Source organism: Haliaeetus leucocephalus, unplaced genomic scaffold (assembly GCF_000737465.1).
Source record: "Haliaeetus leucocephalus isolate CR32 unplaced genomic scaffold, Haliaeetus_leucocephalus-4.0 Scaffold752, whole genome shotgun sequence".
NCBI classification, from domain to species: domain Eukaryota; kingdom Metazoa; phylum Chordata; class Aves; order Accipitriformes; family Accipitridae; genus Haliaeetus; species Haliaeetus leucocephalus.
Genome location: NW_010973188.1, coordinates 3,424,627 through 3,444,483, shown reverse-complemented (window position 1 = coordinate 3,444,483; position 19,857 = coordinate 3,424,627). Strand labels below are relative to the sequence as shown.

Below are 19,857 nucleotides of genomic sequence, written 5' to 3'. Positions count from 1 at the left end.
GTACAAGACTGGTTTTCCCTCTGAGGGTAATTGGTAAAGACATTCAGCAGGCCCTTTAAAACTTGAGATACCACATTGCAGCTTTCAGAATTTCCAGAGTAAATATTACTGGGCCTCCCATTTTTTCTTATTTTACTTTAGTCAGACAGTACATCTCGAGTGGTTTTATTTAGACTTGGTAATCATGGTTGGGAATATGAGTGCAGGGTATCTGGAATAGATTGCTGTGCAGCACCATGTGCTACAAACATTCACAGATTTTACTGGAGGCATTAAGAATTAATTTTAAAAATGATGCGTCTCATTACCAACAGACTCAGTCCTTTTTGAGAAGAGAATGACATCAGAGGAGAATGTGACACCATACTAGATGTCCTGCAGGTCTATATTGTATCGCAGAAATGTACGATCTGCTTCTTTTCCTTTTTTTTTCTTTTTAACTCTCATGCCTTCCTGGTCCTTGTTTTATCGGTACACACCAGAGACTCCTGAAGGAATTTTAAGTAATGCATTTTCAATTTTTTTGTCTTTTTCCATATAAGTGGCTTTGTCAATTAGTGGCAGCACAATTGGATAAGCTGCTAAAAAATTTTTGACCAAACTAGCAAGCCCTTTCTTTCTGTTCATGTACAGAGCAGATTGCCAGGGTTAGTTCTAGACATTTTTACTTTGCCTTTCCTAAGAGCGAGCTCACTTTCAGGGAAGCATGGGAAGAGTTTTGTCAGCTGAGGTGTGTAGCTCGGCATGCATTTGAAGAGGAACTTACTGGAACATTGAGGTGAGGGCTGGCTTTCGTTTTCAGCAGTTGAAAGTCTCATTTGTTTGGTCAAGTGATAGGTCTTCATTATTCTGGGCAGTACTGTCTCACTCGTCTTTTATTTCTTCTGTATTCTTGTTTTCTTTCCTGTTTCTGAAACTAAAATATTATAAATGTATCTGGCATTTCCCATACTCTTATGCAGACACTTCCCATTGATAGTATTTCCTTTCTTACTGTTCTCTGAGGGTATTCATAGTATTGAGTACAAGTCAAAGGAAATGGGTCTCTGTGGCTGAAGGAGTTAGTCTAGAAAAAGAGTTAATCTATGGTAGATTATTCCAACACACAAACTCTAGCTTTTTCTAATAGTAGTTGTATCTTCTTGTCTGCTCTAGAGGACGACTTCAAGATAGTACCACTCATTAACAAAAGAATATTTTCTTTCCTTTTGAGTTAGTCTTTATTGTTATATTGTAACATAATGGAGGATGATCCATTTTAATAAGTGATGCAGGAACTTGCATGAGGTTGCACGGAAGGTGCAAATTCTCCTGTTCCACAAGTCTGAGGCACAGAGATGATTCTTCCCATCATATGTGGTGCTCAGTTAAACTGGTTGATAGATTTGCCACATAGCTATTTGCACTCTAAGGCACTTTCATTATGCAGTGAGGGCAACCAGTTACCTTTCATTTAATTTAGACTCAAGGAGGCTGTTAGGCTTGAATTTTTCTCCTCAGCCTGCACTTTGCGTGTTTGCCAAAAGCCCATCTTGGTATTTAAACAACCAACTATTCTCTAGAAAATACGCTGAAGTGATAAACGTTCTGTGTTGCATATGCACAGGGGCTCTGCCATATTGGCCAAGCGAAATAATTGGGATATTTAAGGCAGAATGAGATTCCTAAGTAATCTCCTTTCTGTCCCCTGGGGACATGATCTTGTAGGTGTGCTCACACATATGGAAAGTTTGCTGTAAAGCACAGGAACCACACATCCCTTCATTCCAGTAACAATGTTGGTATCCTCTGCTGACAGAACAGAAGACCCCGGTCTTGGCCTTTTTCCATCTGCTGAAGTAATGGTTTAAAAACACCCCACAACTTCATTATTTAATTTTGAATTTCCATGTTGATTTCTGCAGCATGTGCAATGAAATGGCAGGTTTCCATCTTATTTTCAATTCCCATCTTATTGTAAAATAGTAGTGACTGTTTTATGGGCTGGAAGGGGTAATGCTCAGACTGAGGACCATTTCAAGGTGGCTGCTTGCCCACTCCTCTGCCAAAAATAGTGAAATCGCTATTCCTTCCTCCAATGCAGGGATGATGAAAGCCAGATTAACTTCCTTAAAAATCTTGCTTTGTGTTCTTAGAGTAGCGATACCTTTCCTTCCATCTCTGTGGAGTGCCTGCACTTGAGACACTTAACATGAGGTGGTAGGCAAGCTTGCACCTGATTTGGTTTGGGTTTATTTTTGCTTTTTCAGGAAAGGTTTTGTCTGCAGACTATTTAAATCTTGTATTCTTTTCTGGGCAGAAAATATTTTTCTTATTTTCTTGGCTAAGTGTAAGATTAATTTGACACTTCTAGCTTACCTTTAATATTAGATTTATTTGATTACATCTACCTCAAATAGAAATTACTGGTCCTTTTTATCTTACTAAATGCTGTAGTAAAAGGTTGTGTTAATAATGAAGTGGTTTTTTCTCATCCCCTGAGCAGGCAAAAAACTTTATTCTCATGCATTTTCTGAATGCGTTTCTTTTATATATATATATATATATCTTTCTTCATATCTTTTTTTGTATCATTCTTTTATCTATTTATTGGATAATGTAGAGCAATCCTGTAGCTTTACATTGATGCTTCCTTACACTTGTTTTCTAGATTTAGATACAAGCATGATTTCGTTATAGCTTTATGTTTCAATTGAGTTTCTTCATATTTTGTTGTTTTAAAGAACTGATGTTGGGTAAAACCAGCGATCTTTCAGAGGAGAGATTCTTAAAAGTTGCTGTGGGGTTGGATCCTGTGGCAGTACAGACTTCCTCTGCAGTACTCTGTTCTCATACTTTCTACACTGATGCCTACTGGACCATTTTTTCAAACAAAACCAATGAATATAGAATTTTGCACTTTTAGTCGTCATTAATTATTCTTATCTGATGATGTATTCCCCACCCCCCATGTTAGATGGCTCTGTAGCCCCCAAGAAGCATCCCTTCATTACCTGACTACCTTTTCAAGATTATTTGGAGCACTATTTAATGGCAGAGAGTGATCTCTGTAATGGATTCCATTATCAGGGACTGGAGTGTGGCACAGAAATAGTAATATCTCCAAAACTGAGGACCACGCATAGTTTTAGTAGTCACTTATGCTTTAAAAGCTCAGTTTGGTTTTTATGTCTTTTATATCATTTGGGTTTCTTTTTCCTATCCTTTTGAAATACAGGAAACTGTCTGTTTACTCAACTGTACACACCAGCCTAATGAAGTAATGCCTCATGCTTTTTCTGGCAAAGGTTTTTTTCTGGATTCATGAGTACATTTGTGACAGGTTTTTAAGTGTTGTTTGACTTCACTTGTAAACAAAACTTTCCTGAAAATACTTAACTTCACCAAAATCAAATATTCTTTCAAAATAAGAAAACCAGAAATAGTTAAGAGCAATGGTCTGCTCCCTAGAGCCACATTACTACACTAACTCCAGGTGACTGACCAACTAACTTGAGCAATGCATTTTGCTTCTATAATTGAACACAGTTTTCCTTTTATATTGCAGTTAAAATGTTTTTTTTTTTTCCAGGTTTCCTAGAAGACTCGTATAAGACTAGCAATGCCAAGACAGACCAAGGTTGTTAGCCTGTTACTTTATCACCAATAGTGGACAATAACAGATGCCTATGGGAGAATATAGCGATGGGGCTGACATACAGTTGCTACCTTGGTACTGCTAGTATGTGGCCAAGGGTGGTGTCTCCTCACTTATCAGCCCCTGATGGCCTGTTCTTACATGAATTTACCCAATTACTTTTGAATCTGTAACAATATTTACTGCCCCAGCATTTAGTGCTAAGCTTTTCCAAAGTTTAACAGCGATGTGTTGTATAGTGTATGTTCTTTTACAAGTGGTGGTATTTCTTCTAATGGTGTGCCTATTCCTCTGAATATATTGATTAGTCCAACTCTATTCACTTATTTTTACCCCTCATAATTTTAAAAAAACCTTTATGATACACATTATTAGTCACCGAGGCTGCAAAGTCTTAGGTTATTTCATTTTAGAGAGTACAGCAGCTCATTCCATACCTTGGGTTGTTTAGTAGTCTTTCTCTCGTCCCTTTTCCAGTTCTGTCTTGTCCCTTTGAGAAAGGGGAAAAATGCACATGGTGTTGAAGCATGAAGTACAAATGATTGAATGCAGTCCCATTAAGTAATTTCTAACTTCTCTTCATCTTTTCTAACACTTGATCTGATTTTTTTTTTTTTGACTGCTAATGGGCTCAGTGCTGGCATCAGAAAAGCAAAATTATAAGGCTGTATCTGAACAATAAGAATAATAATAATCAACTTGGAGCCTGACACTGCATGCCTTGAATTCAGAGGCCCACCCTTCTTGCATTGTTTTACTGCTCTGACACAGGATTTGTAACTTGTAACCTGTAAGGGGGCTTAACCCTTCCTTCTCCTGCTTCATTATGCAAGGGGACTAGTCTTTTCTGATGCCATTTTTCTGATACTTGAAATAGTAATGTGAAAATGCTTGTGTTATTCCTATAAAGAAAACTGAAGAAAAAGTCAAGCTAATTAAATTATTACAAGATGACAATATTTGGAAAGCTTTTGTTTTATTTTTACCCGAAGGCTAATGTTTTCTTAAAGAGATCTGATTTTGAAATACTCTGTAGGCAATCTTTTTTTTCCTGTCAAAATGGAGCAGAACAGAGGGTGTTAATTAGGCCTATTATAAAAGAGGCTTGCCCTGGGTTGATTCTGAAACAGAAAATCAAGAGGCAGCAGAGCATGACGTGTTTGGAACTGACACTATTGCCTGCAGCATGGACTGCATTCATAGATCATATGTTTGCAAAGATGCAGTAAAGGGGGGCTGAGGAATGGCTCTGGTTTTAAAATACTTAGCAAAAGGACATGTAGCCCTATTGGAAAGACAGTGTCTCTCACTCATGCTTGGCAATATCTGTGGCCACAAGACTCTGTCTGAAGGTTTTAATTAAAAATACGAAATGAGTGTTTCCTTTGTGTGACTTTTTTGAACAGTGGTGTTTGTAGCTACTGAGAGTCTTTAATATGATAATGAGATCGTGAAGTCTTTAATTTAATCATGGCTATGGGTTTTAGGTTTGTGAATAATATACTGAGGCATCGAAAATATGTCCTCAGTAATTACTAAGAATATTTTAGAAATGGTGTAAAATTGACAGAACTTTAAGATCTATTTTTAAATTATTCAGAGGTAAAAAAAAAAAGTAAAATAAAAAAGAAAAATGTAGTGGCAGGTGTGTGTGGTACTGCAGTCATGATCTTAGCATTGGACTTAAGCTTTTTAGTAAGTAGCATGGTAATGAGGATGTCTTATTTTACTTTTAGCATCTTAAATTGTTGAGACCATAGTTCTTTAAGCTTTAATACTATCAAAGAAAAAATAGGAGTCTTGGAATACAAAGGTATTTTCTTGGGTTTTTTGCAGGGGAGGTTTGGATACACTGTAGTAAATTTTGAGCATTTGTGCATGATATGAATAGTTTTATAATATAGCTGCTCTACATAACTGTCAGTGGTTTTCTTTCACATTACTTAACAGAGGCAGGATTAGATGGCTACTTCTGGACTAATATTTAACAAAACACAGTCATGCATCTTTCCAGGAAGATATAAAGTCTCACTGAAATGGGAGAAAAATAGATCCAAAACAAAATAAGAAATGAGACTTGAAGGCGTCTCTTGGGTCACTGCAACCTCTACTGGATGCAAGAAGGAGGCCTCTTGGAATGGGAGATGAAAGCATAATTATAAAATCAGAAATCAGCTTCATCTTTGATTATAGAGGTTTACTTGTTCATTTCAAGTTTTAACTTGGTTTTTTCCCCTCTTCTGATCTGTTAAATGTAAGCCACACTTGTAGCCATTTGCAAGAATTTTTTGGTTTAGATTTGTGTTTTCTGTTCTTAGATATGCATTCTCTCCAGAATGCCTTTTTCTTTTCAGTTATTTCCTTTTAATTGTCCATTCATGACCATCCCTCTCGTGTTTGCAGTGGCAGCTCTCTGAGAAAACAAATAAAAGGGCTGTAATCTGGAAAGAGTTTCCAGTGGTGCCTTCTGCTGTGGCTGCCAGCACACCCTTCTTTCCTTCAGCAAAGGCAGAAAGTCAGTCATGTATATTGGTCAGAAGTAGAAAGAAATTGCACATAAGAAAAAATAGTCATACTTTTGTGGGCCTCTAAAATAACTGAAATACCAGAAGTCCTTAAATGATGCGAGTCTAGTAAATGAGAAATTATGCACAGAAGATAGATTGAGAGCATATATATATATATATGCAGCTTTTCTTGTAGCACAGAAGCAAGGAGGGTATGCATCTGGCAATGTGATATATTTAAAACTGGTAAACGTGTTTGTTTTTTTTCCTCAAGTGTCTGTTCTGTTTTATTTTACATCAAGTTTGTAGGCTCCTTTGGGGTAGTTTGGTCACAGTGAGAATCACGGTGGGAAGGCCTTCACGTTAGATGCAAGTAAAGCAGACCTTTTCATCATTTTCTTACAAATTATTCTTCTCTATTTGTTTCTTTAATCTGCTGTAAAGTGTGAAGACTTTTGGATGTAATGGATATGCTATATTAATAGTTTCCTTTATTTTAAAATAAATGTGCATATTCTTTGTGATATGTTTTAAATATCCTTTGCAATGGAAATAAGTTTTATAATCTTATTCATAGCCAGTTAAGTTGTACTGAGGATGTTAAACGAATTGCAAAAAAAATTTATTGCTGTTCAGTACTATCCATTTAATGGGCTGTTAGGCCTGGCTATTCTTTGTTTGAATATTGTATAATATTAAAAGAAAGCAAAGGAATATTAGACTCAGTTGGGCCATTATCTTGTTACAGATATATATGCAATTTAAGTTGATACCTTGATCCTGTGAAACTACCTGCCCTCATATGCCTTTTCATTAAATTAAGGTTGTAATTGCATATGGGTAGTCTTAGGTCTTTGTAAGAAATAGATCTGTATTGGTGATGAATAAACAGATGTGTGGAAAGCAGTTGAAATTTTTTGAAATCACACACACACAGTCTTTGCATGTTAATCAGTTGTTTCCCAGGAATAAGTAGGCTGTATCCAGAAGTTTGCAAAAAGTGATCAGTGCCTTAATATTTCATGATCTTCAGGCATTTGTGAAAGACTGCAGTTTTCAAAAGATGGGATGCTCAGCAGTTTCTGAAAGTCAAGACTTCTTAAAATAGCTCCCTTCACCATCACCCCAAATCAGACTGCTTATTATTGGCATATAAGGGAGATCTGGTTTTATGAAATGTCTATTTTTTACCTATTTAGCCTTCAGTATCTTTCTAAATTGCAAATATTGTGGCAAGATGCTAACTGAATTGTAGTGATTCCAGTAAAACTTGACCTTTGTTACCCAAAGGAATGGGAAGGAGGGATAAGACTGTCCCGTTAAACCATGAGATGTTTTCCAGATGTTTGCCATCCCTACCTATTTTAGTAAATGGCAGTGACCTTGCTGAGATTTCTGCTTTTCACAAATGCAACAGATAAATTTAGACCTGAGATGCTTTCTTGATGTGAATTATGAGTATATATGCACGCTGCCTATTGTCCAGAAAGGCTTCAGTGAACTTCCTTGCTAATTATCAAGGACAATAAGACATTGGCCTGTTTCTGGGACAGATCCACCCATCCTTCTAGAACTTAATTCCTGCAATTAATAAAACAAAGATGGTAATAAAGATGCTGCTGTTACTATCCTTTAAATCTTAAATCGGCTGTCTGTGGTAGCACTGGGATTCCAACCTTCAAGAGCACTGCTGTCATCTTGCCGCCCACCCTGTGGTGGTGTTGCCCTGCTGCTCTCTGTCACCTCCTGGCCCTGCTCCCTCACCCTGGGCTGTCCCAGCTGCCTCCCGGCCACCGATGAGGGGACATTTTACAGGTCTGCAGCTTGGTTGCTCATGCTCCAGGTTCAGCAGCAGTTTTTAGCTGATGCTCTGCTTCATGCTCCACTCTTTGAACTGGTTAACCACTGGTATAGCCAAAAGGTGAGACTTTGATGTGTATTTACTGAATGCAAGTTGAGAAGCACATAGGAAGCTTGCAGGGGAAGCAGAGTGGGTCAGGCGGTGCAAAAGCCACATTCCAGGCAATGGTTTTGGAGCCTTCTCCAAGACAATACTGTTGTTGCCAGGCAGCCCTGTCCTGCTGGCCCTGTTTAAGGCAGACAAGAAAGCAGGATAAAAACTGAGGGCAAACCCCTGCTCTGAGTCTACCAATAAAATAATTTAACCTTTACCTCTCTTCTGATATAAGTATGTGGCATATAGTAGTCATCTGAAGAAATGCTCAGGAAACCTAGGAAAAGTTCAGATAGGCTCTCTCGGGCAGCAGTTCTGTTTGAGAGTCAACAAGGGGGAGCTTCTGAAGTGGTCCCTGGTACTGGGGGTTGGACCTTCCTCAGCAATTCACTTCCCGCAGAATCAGGGAACACCAACAGCACAAAAATGGACAGATGTGAAAGACCGCGCAGTTTGTGTGTGCCTAATGGCCAGGATGGTCCAGGCACACTCAGTGCAGGAGTCTGAGAGGAGCACCAAACTAAGCTTTTTGGAAAAGATATTTGTCATTATTTAATAACATTTTTGAATTTGGGATAACAGAGAATCCTGGATAATATATTCATCTGTCATTTTTACAAAGGCAACAATTTTAATCTCCCATTTTCATTTTCTTAGGAATGTGGTGTATTTGCAGTTTGGTGTGCTTACGTACATGCCCATATAAATCAAATGTATAAGGCAGCGCTAAAAACAACTGAAGTACCCATATAAAAAAATTCTGACGTATTTAAGATGTGCTAATGCTATTCCAATTATAGCTCTGCTGTAAGCAAAAGTATTTGGTTCTATTTTGTGATGTGTTGGACTTTTTCCTACCAAGAAGCTACCTTATTTGAGTAAATTGTTATGTTCCACCTCCATTGCCTCATTCAGTCAGGCAAAAAAAAGTTGGGTATGTTCTCAAGGAATAGCATACTTTGAAGAAAACAGTGGATTACTTTTAACACTTGCTCTTCACTGAAGTTTATATTCGCTTAAAATCCAAATTGCTGACGTCTTAGTTGGTAAGATACCTGTATGTGAGAATGATCGTCCAAAGGTTCTATTCCTTCTGTTTGATGGAAATAGGATTTGTTAATTTGCAGATTTATATTTTATATTTGTATTCATGTTTTTAGTATTTTAATTCAGTTCCTTTAAAGGACTTAGTTACAGGATCTAAATACTTTTTTTTTTACAAAGCTGTATCATTTATATTTCTGAAATACTTTCCCCAAACATATACATAATGATATCTAAAGGGAAGACATCTGTCATAAATCCCAACTAACTAAAATATGCTGCAAACACTAAAATCAGTAAACATGATGATGGAGTCTGAGTGGTACAGCCTGAGCACTGAGGTTCTAGTTTGAATGCTGCTGGACTTGCTAAGCCTCTGTCAGTCCAGTAAGGTGCTGTTAGGACATCTGTAGATACAGCCGGCCACACCAGGAGGAAATGGACAGGTTTGCAAACAGTAGGTCTGGGCCAGAGGGGTATTTTACAAAGGAGTGTCTTGTAGTCATAGTGGCTTAAACATAGTGCCTTAAAAACTGAGCATTATCCAATTTGGAACATCTAATTACATGTAAATATAGAGATTAAAAAAGTGCTCAAGTCTTCTTAACCTATTTCAGAAAGCAGAGGTGTATCTGCAGAAAACATACTGTAGTCAGTTTGGCATTCTCTTTCAGTTGAAAGCAAAGCAGGCACAAGGAGTAGATGAACTGCCAGATAAAGGTAATAAACAGTAATTTGCCAATTTGGAGTTCTTTACAGCAAGTTTTTCTGATACTTATCCAGATATCCCATCTTGATAAACATTTTTAGGATTTAGATTGGGGATGAAGGGAATTCTGGCATTTTGGACAAACACATTTGCATGAGTCATAATTGTTCGTAAGTATAGTAAAGGCCTTAGAAGACACATAATGGTATCAAGAAATTGAGTTTAGAAGAGTCTAGCATTAAGGTAAAAGAAATTGCTAGTTGTTCCCTAAAAGATTGTTTAAATCAAAACAAAATGAATGCATTTCATTTGTTTCACATGGGAACAATTGCAAAGCAGTGCAAGTGAGTTGAATCTGCTAAAACCAGAAATTCTCTCCTATCTTTCTGGAAAACATTCCCCTTTTAAAGTTATGTCAGTTCAGTTTCCCTCATGACAGTAGTTTTGAATTTAACTATCCACTTAGCAAAGGAGAGCGCAAGCAAGCATTGAAAGATTTGAAATTATATATTCTGGCCTCATGAAAATTTCATTGTTTAAATAAATAAATAAAAGCTTTCCAGAAGTGAAATGCTGATGTTATCTAAGAGGTTGCATCTCTCCTTCACTCACTATGTTAATAATAAACAACTACTGAGGAGCTGCTTGATCTTTAGCACTACAGGTCGGAGGTCATTTCTGGTGAGGGCTACACTATGGGGTTTTATGGTCTCCCTTTCACCCTTTCTTTTGCCCTTCCTTCACCACCACTCCTCTCCCCCCTTTTTTTTTTAATTCACACATCAGATCTATTTGTGTTTATTTTAAGGCCATTTTACACATTGTGGGCGTTTTTCTGTGAGCACTCATTGTTCACTAGAGACTAGAGATTAAACATAAGGAATGAAGATATATATAAAACATATATATAAAAGGTAAGAAACGACAGATAATTGAAACTGGTTTTCTCAATGCCAATGTTAAAATTCAATGGAGTTTGCATTAAATAGATGGAATATTTTGACACAGGATATTTTTAGAGCCATAATACCAGGTCTGACAGATTAATGCTTTGTTTAAGTAAATTTTCTTCCTGTTTAACACAACAGAACTTCACATAGTTAAGAGTTTATGCCATTGTAATAGTTTCAAAATACAAATAGCAAGCTGTTGATCAAAGAACTCTTGGTAGAGATAAATCCAGCTTTAAACCTGGATAAACCAGCTTGTTGAATTTTGCTTGGCTATTTATACTGTCCCATTGCGCTGTATTTAGAGCTAAGGGTTTGGTGACACAAGATGAAACTTTGTGATCTGCTTTAGCTTGGAGGGTGAGATGTGGTAAATGAAACATTAGAGAGTTCTATGCTTTGTTCTGTCCTAATACGAGTTGTCAGGGGCTTTTTGTTTGTTGGGGTTTTTTTGCTGGAAAAAGCATAAATTTATTTTATCATAAACGCAGTCATTTGTAAATACTTTGAACTAGAGCAATTTTTTTCTGCAGTTAGGTTAAAAACAGCATGTCCTAGGGACAGAGGAAGCAGCTGTGTTAAAGTTTCTGCGTATTGCTATGTTTTCAGGATTTCTATTAATGATACAAAGTCAGTTGAAATGACATCCATTACATATTTGTCCAAGCAAGTGGAAAAGAAAAATAAACAATGTGGTGCTAGAGAATTGTGTGTCTCTGTCTGTCTTCTCCTAGTCAGAGGAGCTGATATCTATATTCTGCTCACAGTTACTTCTATAATACATATACATCACACTGAGCTGCACTAAGGCAATGAGGTTTGGCTACCTAATATATATTCTCATTCATCTTTACTGTTTTGTGGTTCATATGTATGCAGATAAAATTTGCGTCTTCTTCAGAGCCTTCACATGCTCTGAAGAATGCATAATGGTTTTTAAAATTATACTTTCTCCATGAAAAGAAACAAAGCTAGACTTCTTGGTAGATATAACTTCATTTATTTCATGACCATAAATATTCTTGCAATAATGCAGACAAATTTTCCCAAAGGAGAAGATAACTATAAATAAAGTAGGCGATATGAAAGTCTGTCTTCATGAATGCTTACGCTATTAGAATCAGAGAATGCTACCCTGCTACACCACAGGTTACAATTTTTCCTCCATAGATACCTTTTTTCGATTACTGTCGGCATACAACTTGAGCCTGGATTTTATATTAAGCTACTAGAAATGAACACAGCATGTGGTAATCCTGTTCCATACCTTGTTAGCACTTTTGTCTTGTGTCTTTTGCTAACCTTTGTTTTCCAGGTATCTTATCCATTTTTTTCTGGACAAGTCCATTAAAACACAAATTATAAATGGCTATTACAAAATACTGTGTTTTGTCATTAAATGTCATTAATATTTTAATAATTATTAAAATCAGCTTTTCTATTTTAAACATCTGTATTAAGAGTGGAAGGGTCTTCAATTTTAGTAATTTTTGTAAACTGTTTTTCTCTATTAGTTTTGGATATGGCCCGACACGTTCCCCTTTACCGAGCTCTGCTAGAATTACTCCGTGCTATTGCATCCTGCACATCGATGGTACCATTACTGCTTCCTCTATCAGGAGAAAGCAGTGAAGAGGAGGAAGAACAGTTGGAGTCACAGGCTTCTGTTGGGACTTTGTTGGCTAAAATGAAGACCTGTGTAGATACTTATACCAACCGACTGAGGTAATCGCTTTTATCGTCCCTAACCTTCATTTAAACTGTATTTTGTACTTGCATATTATGAATACAGAAGTGAAATAAGATTCAGTGCTGTGTATTTATCTGAATGGGTGCTGCAGTCTAGAGTGAGAACATATCATCTCTTTGATCTAGATTTATGTTTATATGTATATATTCTGTTTTACGGTATTATTTACAAGGAATTTTTTTTTTGTATGACACGAAGCTGGTAGGTTGCATACTCTTGCCACTTAGTAACTGCCCACTGATCAGAAAGAGGATTGCTGCTCAAGAATCTAGGAGCTTCAACTCTTTCTTAAATTTCTTTCCCTCTTCAAAGAGGTGAATCTTTATTTTGCAGGACTGTGCATTTACTGCTGTCAGTCTGAAGGCAGGAGCATTCCTTGGGAGCTGTTGAAGAAGCCCATTCTGTAAAGAATGGGATTGGGAAGGGCCAAACCAAATGCTAGTTTTTACAAGAAATGTCCCAAATGTCTTCTATATGTTTCTGTGCTGCTTTACTCATTGAGTAAGGACCAGCTCCTTTGGAGGCTAACTGGTTAGGAGAGAAGCCTTTGGCTTCTGTCAGGAAGAATAAGTTTCAGGAGGCAAAAGATTTGGGAGTTATTATTTGTGGTGAGAACCCTAACTATATAGAGATGGTTGAAAATTTTTGGCTAGTGGCATCTGTTGGTGCTACCTATGAAAAGCATGTTTCTGTATGTTGGTGATTTTATGACAGCTAGCTTGTCCTTTAGCGCAGGTGTCAGAGGTGAGCTGGTATGCTGAAGATGATGTGAAATTACAAGTGAATGCCTTGGAGCCATCCATGCCAGATTTTGGAGTCTTCCAGCCTCCTCTGAGAAACTCTGTGTTTGACAGTTCTTGTCAAACACTTGCAGTCCAGCAGAGCAATGAGCAAACAAATGGAAAAGCATCTGAATATCCTATCTCAGCTGTGATGCCATGGGGCTGTGTAAGCATTGCAGTATAATGCTGTATGAGCTGGTTCTGCACACCTTCCAGAGTTCAGGCGACTTTTTAAGGAAACACATACAGACAAACCATGAGTGACAGTTTCTTTCAGTAACCATAGACCAGCCTTTAGGTAACTCCCTTTGTAAAATGGTTATAAAGCTAATAATAAATACAGATTCTCTTCCAGGCTCAGGCTAATTGTTAGCTGGTTTTATTCCTTGATGACTTTGGTGTGGTCCGCAGTTACACGACAGTTTTGCTTCAAACCTGGTAGTATTGCCCTATTATCCCCCCAGCTGGTTGGGCCATAGATGTTGGAGCAGAATAAAATGTAGACTATCAGTCTCTTTCCTGTTCTACTCAGTAACAACCAATACCTATACTGCTAAATCAATTTTCCCTCTAAATATTCTCCTTTGACAAAGAAGAACTACGCATTCTGGATAAATACAATGGAGCTTTGTATTATTTTAACAGTCAAAACTACTTACTTCTACCCTCCTGATGTTTCTTTTGCCATTTCTGACTGTTCCAAAGGTCAAATCATCTTCTCAGAGCACTTCTGAGTGATTCAAGCAGTGTTATTTTAAGGTTGCTTTTATCATCAATTCTCACACTGCAAAACCATGGCTTCTCGTCTTCAGAAATGCTGCTGTCACTGAGGTCTGACTGTCACCTTCTGTGAAACGTTGCTCTTTTGTTATGGCTCACAGGGCAGGGTACAAGTCTGAGAGGGCCTGGGGTTTAGTCATTTGACCCATTAAGTCGGTGCTGCATGTGGTTGCTGTTTGAAGGGACAGTCACCAGACTAGCGCATGCAGGAGGAGCCCCAGCATGCCTCCCAATACCTCCTGCCTCTGGGAGGTGCTGTAGCTGGTACAGATTTCACAACCAACTTTCCATCTCTGTTTCTGTATGTCTTCAACCATTCTAGTTTCCAGAACCAAGGATTTGGGAGTTTTTAATAGCTGAATCATCTTTTTCTGCCCTGACTGAGGGAGTTGGAAAAGCAAATGCTGCAACACAGATTTTCCTTTCTTTCTTTTAATAATTTCCTGCCTCCAGCAATTAATTTTTTTTTTTATTCTGTTTACTTGTTTCCAATTTAAAGATGGCTTGTTAGGAAATAATACCTGTCCTTCCCTCCGAAATTTAGTACTGTCCCTAAGCATATGCTGAAACATCATGAAAAGAAGGTAAATATAATGTCAGGAAAAGGTGTGTATAGAACGTTCTTCCTCCCACTATAAACTGAGAATATTTACCAACCAATACCCAAGAGATTTTCTGAGCGGGAATCCCATTATCGGGAACTCCTTCTAGTAACTCCTGATGGACTAGACTTTACCCATGAATTTTTCTAATCCTTCTTGATTGAGATTGCTAGTCTTGTGTATCAAGCATATAATGTACGGGGGGGGGCATTGCTGTCTTAGTGCAAAAGAAACAGAATTAGGAAGGACAAATAACAGTTCTTTATGTTGGATACCCATCTAAAAGTGTCTAGCTTGTGCTTGCTGGCAATATTATGTAGAACATAGTATATGTAATCTTCTTAAAATAGAAAGTAAAATATATTTGGCTTCTGTGTAATCCATTTCCAGTACAGATGTATGTATAAAATTCTCCACCACAATCAATTTTTTTTTTTGCTAATCTGGTTAGCTGTTAGCCTCAGATTTAATGTGCATGTAAACCTGTATCTTCTCATGTCACTTCCCCAAGTTGAAGTCTAAAAAGTTTCTTTGTGAGAATGGCATGTGACTACTACTCATAAGCTTTTTTTAATTTGGTAAAATAAAATATGGTATGAATAGTTCTTCAGTGTCGGCTTAGGATCTGAAAACAAAGAAGAATTCTATAAGCACAATCAGTGTTATTTTAATAATTGATAAATTTGATAAAAATTCTATGGTTGGTTCGGTTACATTATCTGTACAATTTTCTTATATTACTTTGATGTATCAGCACAAAAAGAAATCTTGCCTTTCATTGGTTGGTTTAAGCATAATACTGTTTGTCTTTAAAGGAGTATATAGACAAGGATGAAAACACCAACAGCCTGAACTGCCTGGAATCATTGGGGTGGCAAGTTTTAATTCTCAGCGTATTAGTTGAAGGTGTGCCAGCAATATAAGCAAGTGTTGGCATGAATTTCTTAAATGGGACAATCTGCTGCCCCTTTCAGGTCAAATGCCAGAACAACAACAAATTATGGGATCTACTTTCAAAGACAAAACTTTCCTTTATCTGAACAGCCATTCCACTTGCATGTCTACCAAATGTCATCTCCATGTTGGAGCAAGAGCGTCCACTTGGATCCAGAATTTAAGGGGAACAGTTTTGGTTTTGGACTCCAGTTAGCATTTGATTTCATTTACTTCCAGAGGCCATAATACTCTGTTAGAAAACTGGGAAATTTCTGGACAATGGAGAAGACATTTAGGTATGAGATGATTTCTCATGACTGTTGGACTGCAAGGGAGTCAAAAGCCATCACTAATTTAGAGTGTGGTCAGCCTTGTGTAATGGGTTGCCACTAGGGTGGAGTGTGAGACATTTGTTTGCTGTGATGGCTGAGCCCGCTGCTGCAGAGAACTGCTGCCATGTAGCAAAGCAGGCTCATCTGAACCACCATCTGCTAGGAGAGCTTCATGGCAAATTGTTAATTTGGGAAAATAAGCTGATGGCTTATTGGTGTAATGTGGAGTATAGCAGGCCTATGCTTAAATTCCTAACTATGCTTTCCCTTTCCACATCAGCCCAGCCACCCCCATGATAACTGCTTGAGGGAGATCTGAATTCTGTCATCTTCACACTTCTGTCACTTGTCACACTGCTACTAAGGGTTAATCCTGCACAGTTCCAAGGTTGTCTGATTGTATCAGGCCCCAAATTGTTGTTATAACCTGGATGTTTTTCTGTTGCATGGGGATGCTAGAATACAACCAGGTAGGCCTGAGGTATTTTCCCTGCTACAGCTTTTCATTGTCTTCATTTTTTGGAGAACTTCTATGTGAAATGGTACATTTTGCAAACAAAAATTTTTCCTTAGAATTGGGTCCCAAGAATTGAGGCTTAATTTGTTTTAATTTATTTTTCTTTAAAAGACAAAACAACTGTCAGTTTCTTTTGCTGTACTCTCAAGCTTATGCTCAGAGATCATGGTTGGCTGCAGGGAGCATTCACACAGCCTTTGCTGGTTTGGAATGCTTCAGCTTAGTGTCTGTAAATACAGTGCTCGAAGCCCCAAGGAGGAGTATATGGAGCCATCTCAGAGGAGGTTACTAGCTTTCACCAATGTTTATTTGCAAAGGCACAGTCCCTTGCTTGTTTTGCCTGATTTCAGGAGATTGATTTAAGAATTTGTAAATTACTGGAAGGAAGGAGCTTCTCTTTGGTCCCTGTGGAAACCTACAGAAGGTGGGGGACCATGAGGGCTGAGTGATACCACAGTTGCAAACCTATGGCAGTTTTATCCTAAGACAGTGAGCGTCAGTATAAAATGGAGCAGAATTCTGCTATAAGCACTGTCCCTGTACTACACAGGGGCTGAATAGGTTTATTGGCTTTATTTTGTGAATACTTTGATAAAGGTATCATTCCGTATCATCACATTTACCTCTAAGTATCAGGCACGGGTGAGTAAGTATTAGTATTGGCTTTAAAAATTAAAGTTGCCTTGGGAGTGTATCATTCATTATTCATTTAGCGCAGCGTGAAGAGAAGGCTGTCATCTTCTAGCACAAGCTAAATTAATGGCTTAAATTATTAGCATGTACACTGCTGTCTTTTCTAGCAAATATATTAGTGACTGTCATCCCTTTAAATATGAGTTGACATGATTTTGTCTGCTTTTTCTTCAGTGGTTGAAAAACTGTATGAGGAAGTTTCTAAGTCTAAATTAAATATTTGGCTCCTCTTCCACTCTGAAAATTGTAACATTTGGATAAAGGTTTGGCCTGTATTAAAGAACTGCACTAAATTTTACTTCACAAGCAGAATCTTGGTGGAAAGAAATGTACATTATAATGCAGATATTTCAAGGTTTTCTAAAAATAGAGAAAATGTACAGCAAAATATTCATATGGTTACATATTTGACCATAGTTTATTATTTATGAGTATTGTTGGTTCTCATGTTTCTTTGGAATACCATTGAAAAACATACAGTTAGAGCTCAGGAGTTTGATAACACTGTTAGTTTATCTGCATACGTGAATTTATATGCAGGTTGCTAGAGTGCAGTGAAGGAGCTGAAGGATCTTACTGGCTTTATCACTTTAATTTTGGTATTTCGTCTCCTCATTCATGTATTTTTGGGAGAGCCTTGTAATTCCCAGCAACTCCCTCTCTCGAGCTGGGACTCTGTCCCTCTAAAACACTTGCGTATCACACACAGCTCACTGCGGCTTGTTGGAGAGAGCTCACTGTGGCTCTGAATCCAGGCAGGCAGGAGTGCAGCAACAATATAAAAGTGGAGATGACGTCAAGAAGGGAGGATGGTAATAATTTGTTTTGCCCATGTTACACGTGCTCACAAATGGTAGAATGGTCACCAGGTTGCTTTTTCATGTGTACACAAAGTAATACCACGTGTTTCAGACTACACTAAGAAATAGATTTATGGAGCAAAAAGAAGTTGCTATTCTCACAGCAAAAGATTTGAATCAAATAAAGGTAGGAAGACAAAATGAGGGAAGAAAAAATGGAGGTCATTGTTAATAGAAGTCTTGTAAGTTACGGCAATACCACTTGTGTTTTTCCCTGAAAGAGGGGGGAAAAAAATTATCTTTACCCTAACCATTAGAATATACAAGCATGACTTGTGTGGGAAAACTATATGTTGATAAGGCAGTATGTCTGATTTGGGGGTTTTGTGATGCCAGCTAGCTTATACTCCCTAAGAAACTGACTGAAATCCCTGATTAGGCAGAATCAAGGACAAATATGAGACCTGGGGCAGGGGGGGTGTCTGAGGTAGAATCATTCTTGCACTTTACTTCTTAAACTGCTTTCACACAGTTATGGCCTGGCTCAGGAGTTAGGCAACTTGGTAATGTAGATGATCACACACGCTCCAGATATCTACAGGTGACAGGGTAGAGCTGTTCTGGTTCTGCAAACACTTGATTTAAAAAGTGTATTTTGAGGAGAGGGGATTTTTGTCTATTTTGCTCATGGTAACAGTGGACAGAATCGTCATATTGGTGATAACGGAGACATTAAGAAAATACATTTTCTTTCGATAGTTCAAAAGTGCTGAAGTGTTAACTGTTCTGGACAACCAGGAGAACGAGAGGAAATTTTACTATTGATACTGAGAATTTGCATTTGAAGTAGATGTCTCCTTTTCCTACTGCTTCAACTAGGTACATATTCCTTGTCTGCTTAGGCACTTGACTGTCAGTAACTCAGTATATCTGTAGGAGGTTTTAAGCATGTAGTTAAGCGTTTTGTCTAATGAGGCCAACACTTGAATTTTTTTGATTCTAAGACCAAGTAGAAGGAAAAAAAACCTAGTAGTCTAAATTGTAAAACCGTGTGGAAGATGAAAGACCTACAAGACAACTGTCTAGAAAATAAAATTGTAAGAATTAATTTAACTTTCAGTACCTCCACCAATTTTTATTGCTTTTCGCGCATCTTTTTCTTGGATAAGCCCATTGACATTTCATTTTAGCCAAAATTTCTCCAAGGGTTTTGTAGTAAATAGCTTAAGCATTCTACATCAGCAGCAAGCAGTTCTAAATGTGTACACCTTTTTTGAGACTGGTGGCTGCTAGCATGTCTGTGATATTAAAACAGGTTATCCCTGAGGTTTAGTGGGCTTAAATACATATTTCTGAACCTGTTTAATAGGTTATTTAAAAAATATTGGCCTAGATTTCCACAAGGAAAAAGGCAGTAATGAGGATTTTTGAAAGTATGAACAGGAGAGGCAGATGCTGCTTCTTTGTCTTAAATTGTTCTGCAAATGCTGAAGGACACTGTTTGGCTCTGATGCTTTCCTCCTAACTTTGAGCACCTGAAAGCTCAGTATTGCTTGAAGTCAACAACAGGCTGACATTCTTTTGGATTAAATCTCGAACAGGGAAAATGTACCATGCTGCAGTAATGAATTTTTTTATTAATACACTCTAGGGATATTCTCATTTGATTAGGTACAGTACAAAGACTTTCAGTATTACTGTAATCACCTCTACTGAATAGTTTAGAGACTCACTCCTTAGGTATGATTTCAGTTTGGATTAAAATACAGAAAGGATATAGCATGTGGTAGTTGCTGAAATATGTTTGGGACATCAAAGCATTAAATTGTTAATTTTTCTTGTGCAGATAGCTTTCTGGTTTGCT

General features: G+C 37.7%; 1 protein-coding gene across 1 annotated transcript in view; it reads left to right on the top strand.

Annotated features, from left to right (window-relative positions):
• Nucleotides 1-19,857, top strand: part of BIRC6 (baculoviral IAP repeat containing 6) — a 177,007-nt gene that overhangs the window by 140,351 nt on the left and 16,799 nt on the right. The window contains exon 66 of the mRNA XM_010581233.1: nucleotides 12,316-12,526. Coding sequence (XP_010579535.1) covers nucleotides 12,316-12,526 — 211 coding nt within the window. The remainder of the gene's footprint in view (nucleotides 1-12,315; nucleotides 12,527-19,857) is intronic.